This window comes from Stenella coeruleoalba, assembly GCF_951394435.1.
Source record: "Stenella coeruleoalba genome assembly, chromosome: 1".
NCBI lineage: Eukaryota > Metazoa > Chordata > Mammalia > Artiodactyla > Delphinidae > Stenella > Stenella coeruleoalba.
In genome coordinates this window covers 25,577,188-25,580,835 of record NC_137169.1, presented here as the reverse complement: position 1 = coordinate 25,580,835, position 3,648 = coordinate 25,577,188, and the positions used below count along the sequence as shown (strand labels likewise).

Sequence of the window (3,648 nt, the reverse complement as noted above, 5' to 3'; positions counted from 1 at the left end):
GCCAACACCGGCCAATCGGAGCGCGCCGAGCGGCGATGTGGGCGGGGAAGCCGCGTTCGTAGCCTATCCAGACGCGCGGAGTCGCTTGCCGCGGGGTCGAAGCGCGCGCTCCTCCCCTGCCCCCACACTGCCGGGAGCCGACTTCCTTCGATTGCGCGCGCGCGGGGTTGGTGAGCTTGCGCCTCTCGAGGTCACGTGAGAGGTTTAGTCCGCACGCTCCTGGGTGCAGCCATTTTCTTGAAGCTAGCGATCCCTTCAAAGTAGGACTTTAGATGAGGAGTCTAAAATGTTTTAGGGTCTAGTTGTCAGCTCTGGGGGTGAGGCTGCAAGAAAAGGCTTCTATCAGACCTCGAGATGTCTAATTCAAGTGTCCCTTGCTCCTAGGTCCTCCAATTTATTCGTTCCCTTAGTTCTTAGAACTATTGATGAAGCAAACCCAGAAAATGAGGCCTTGGACTTTTAAAGATCTCCAAGCGACGGGACCTAGGACGGAAGTCTTAGGGGATTAAGTAAGTCCTCGAGAATGGAGTCCTGGCCCTTTAAGGGTGTGTGTCAAGGGGCGGAGTCTAGGGCGGAAGTTGTAAGTCCGGGCCGAAGTCCGGCTGACGAAGGGCGGAAGTTGAGTTTGGGGCCCAAGCCGCAATCATGGCGCTGGAAGGGGAAAATGTTAGAGATTACAATTTGACTGAGAAGCAGAAGGCGATCAAGGCCAAGTATCCTCCAGTCAATCGGAAGTACGAGTGTGAGTAGGTGGCTCACTTCTCTTCTTGCCGGGGGCTTCCGGCTTCCTCTTCCATTTTGCCCCATAGGGTGGCTCAGGCATTCCCGTTTTGCCATTTATTGTAGGCTTTTATGTACTTCTCTGGGGAAGGCTGAAGGCTAAAGCCTCCTGGTCTGAGAGTCGGGAAACCCGGGCTCCCAAATTTACAGCCCTTTGAACTTTTTCTGCATATGCCTAATTACGTTTATCTTGTGGGAATTTTACTTCCGTATTAATTCTGAAAGTAACGTATTTTCAAGTGTTTGAGGGGTTGTCGCCCCCAAGTATCTCCCTCCAACTGTGGGATAGTTAGAGTGTGCCTAGGGTAGAGGACTCGGAGAGCTTTGAGTAGGGGACTTCTAAATTGGTGTCTTACCTGTATCGTGTTGTTAGCAAAAAGACCTGGTTTTGTCATTTTTAGCTTAGTGACTTTAGGCAAAAAAATCACATAACCTCTTTGCACTCAGTTCCTTCATGTGAGGGATAAATGAGATAATAATAAATGTGAAAGTATAGTGCAGACTCTGAAGTTGTACATAAACGTTAAGCTGCCGTCCCTAAAGGTGGATGTGGTTTGGGGAGCACAAATCTGGCTCTTATTTCCTTTCTTAAAGTTCTTTCATTGATTTCCCATTGTCCTCTGTATAGAGTCCAACTATTTACCATAGCATACTAGGCTCTGTACTTTCTGGACCCTGCATATCTCCCTAGCTCACTGTCTCTCACTTAATTTTTTAAAAATTACTTTTAATAGGTCACATATATGATTTAGAATTCAAAAAATACAACAGGTATGCAGCGAAAGTCTTTCTTTCAGCCCTGATCCCCAGCCCCTTAGTCTTGCTATCCAGATCGACCATCCTTAACATTTTCTTATGTGTACATGCAAAGGTGTATGTTTACTTAATTTACTTAACCAATTTCTAGTTGATGGACGTTTATACTTATACTCGTTTGCCAATAAAAATAATGCAGCAGTGGCTATACCTGTGCATCCATTGTTTGGCACATGTGCATGTGTATCTGTAGAATAAATTTCCAAAAGTTACATTGCTTTTTCAAAGGGTATCTGCATTTTATCAATGTTTTTTAAAATTGAAGTGTAGTTGGTGTACAATGTTGTGTTAATTTCTGCTGTACAGCCAAGTGATCCAGTTATACATATGTAGACATCTTTTTGATATCTGCATTTTAAACTTCAACAATTATTGCCAAATTGCTCTCCATTGAGGTTGTGCCAGTTTATACCCTTGCTAGCATTGTGTGTGTGTCTTTTTTCTTTCCTTTTAAGAAGGCTGAATTCTTTTTTTAAATTCATTTTTAAATTTATTTTTACTTTTTAAAATTTATTTATTTTTTGGCTGCGCTGTGCTGCGCGGCAGGTGTGGTCTTAGTTCCCCGACCAGGGAGTGAACCCGTGCCCCCTGCATTGGAAGCGCAGAGTCTTAACCACTGGACCACCAGGAAAGTCCCGACTGTGCCTCTTTTCTCACACTTTTACCAATTTACTGTGTTACCACACTTTTTTTTTTTTTTACCACACTTTTTGATCTTTTCCAGTCTGTTAAATATCTTATACTAATTGCATTTTACTTATAAGTGAGGCTGAACGTATTTTAGTATGTTTGGAGTTATTTGTATTTACCTTCTGGAATGTGTATACTCATATTTTTAACCCATATTTTCTATTGGATTGTTGGTCTTTTTTACTGTGCAGAAGTTTATTTTTATGTAGTGAAATTTGTTAACCCTTTTTATGGCTACTGGGATATCATACTTAAGAAGGCATTGCTCGCTCTGGGACTGTAAATTAATTCTCCCATGTTTTCTTCTAGTACATTTGAAAATAAACCTTTTTTTTTTTCTTAGGCCATACCACATGGCTTGTGGGATGTGGGATTTTAGTTCCCCGCCCAGGGGTTGAACCTGGGCCCTCGGCAGTGAGAGCACAGAGTCCTAACCACTGGACTGCCAGGGAATTTCCCAAAATAAAACTTATATTTTAGTATAAGATACATATAGAAGAGTACACATGTTACAAATGACTTTTTGCAAACTGGATACACCTGTATAACTAGTAACCAGATCAAAAAACAGAATGTTACAGCATCCCTGAAGACCCTCTCATGCTCCTTTCTCCTCTCTCCGTATTTTTCCCATTAGCCTGACTACTAACACCATACATGAGCTTTGCATGTTTTTGTACATAATCTAAATGGAATCATGTAGTATGTATTCCTTTTGTGTTTGGCTTTTTTTGTCTCATATTTATGAGAACCGTATTTTTGCTAATAGTTATAGATTGTTCATGTTTCTAGTATTTATGGTTTTTAAAAAATATATATTTAAATTTTGAATACCTTAGGATTAGGGTAAGGTGGAAATTAAGTATCAATATCTGATAATTATTTTCCAGATGCTATAAAATCATTTATCAACAGTCTGTCTTTTCCCCTGTGATTGAAATATTCCATCTTTATCATATACAGAATTCCTCTAACTATATTTAGGTCTATAGCTGGACTTACTATTCTATTCCTTTGTTGTAGCTCTCTTTTTATGTGCCAGTGCCACATTTTAAATTATTGAGGCTTTATTGTATCTTTTAATATCTTCTAGGACAATCTCCCTCTCAGTTCTTGCTCCTTTCCTGCCATTCTTATTGTTTTTATTTTTTTCTCTATATGTAGATAAAAATCAGCTTGTGAAGATCCATAAGAATTACTGTTGGTATCCCCTCCCCCCTTTTAATCATTTGTTTCATCTTCTCTCCATCCTGAGGCTACTTAGGGGCCCAACCCTGAATCACCTTATTAGCATAGACTCAAGTGTGGTCAGAAGGGGCTCTTTATGAATAACCCTGAGTGACACTCCTGTCACTCAGAAAA

At 41.0% G+C, this 3,648-nt stretch overlaps 1 protein-coding gene across 5 annotated transcripts in view; it reads left to right on the top strand.

Annotated features, from left to right (window-relative positions):
• The first annotated feature begins 137 nt into the window (after positions 1-137).
• Positions 138-3,648, top strand: part of ZBTB8OS (zinc finger and BTB domain containing 8 opposite strand) — a 71,596-nt gene continuing 68,085 nt past the window's right edge. The window contains exon 1 of one of the 5 annotated variants that reach the window (XM_079901389.1): positions 138-742. In XM_079901389.1, the coding sequence (XP_079757515.1) occupies positions 646-742 (97 nt within the window). In that variant the 5' untranslated portion in view covers positions 138-645. The other 4 variants (XM_079901390.1, XM_079901388.1, XM_079901392.1 and 1 more) reach the window with 4 other exon arrangements.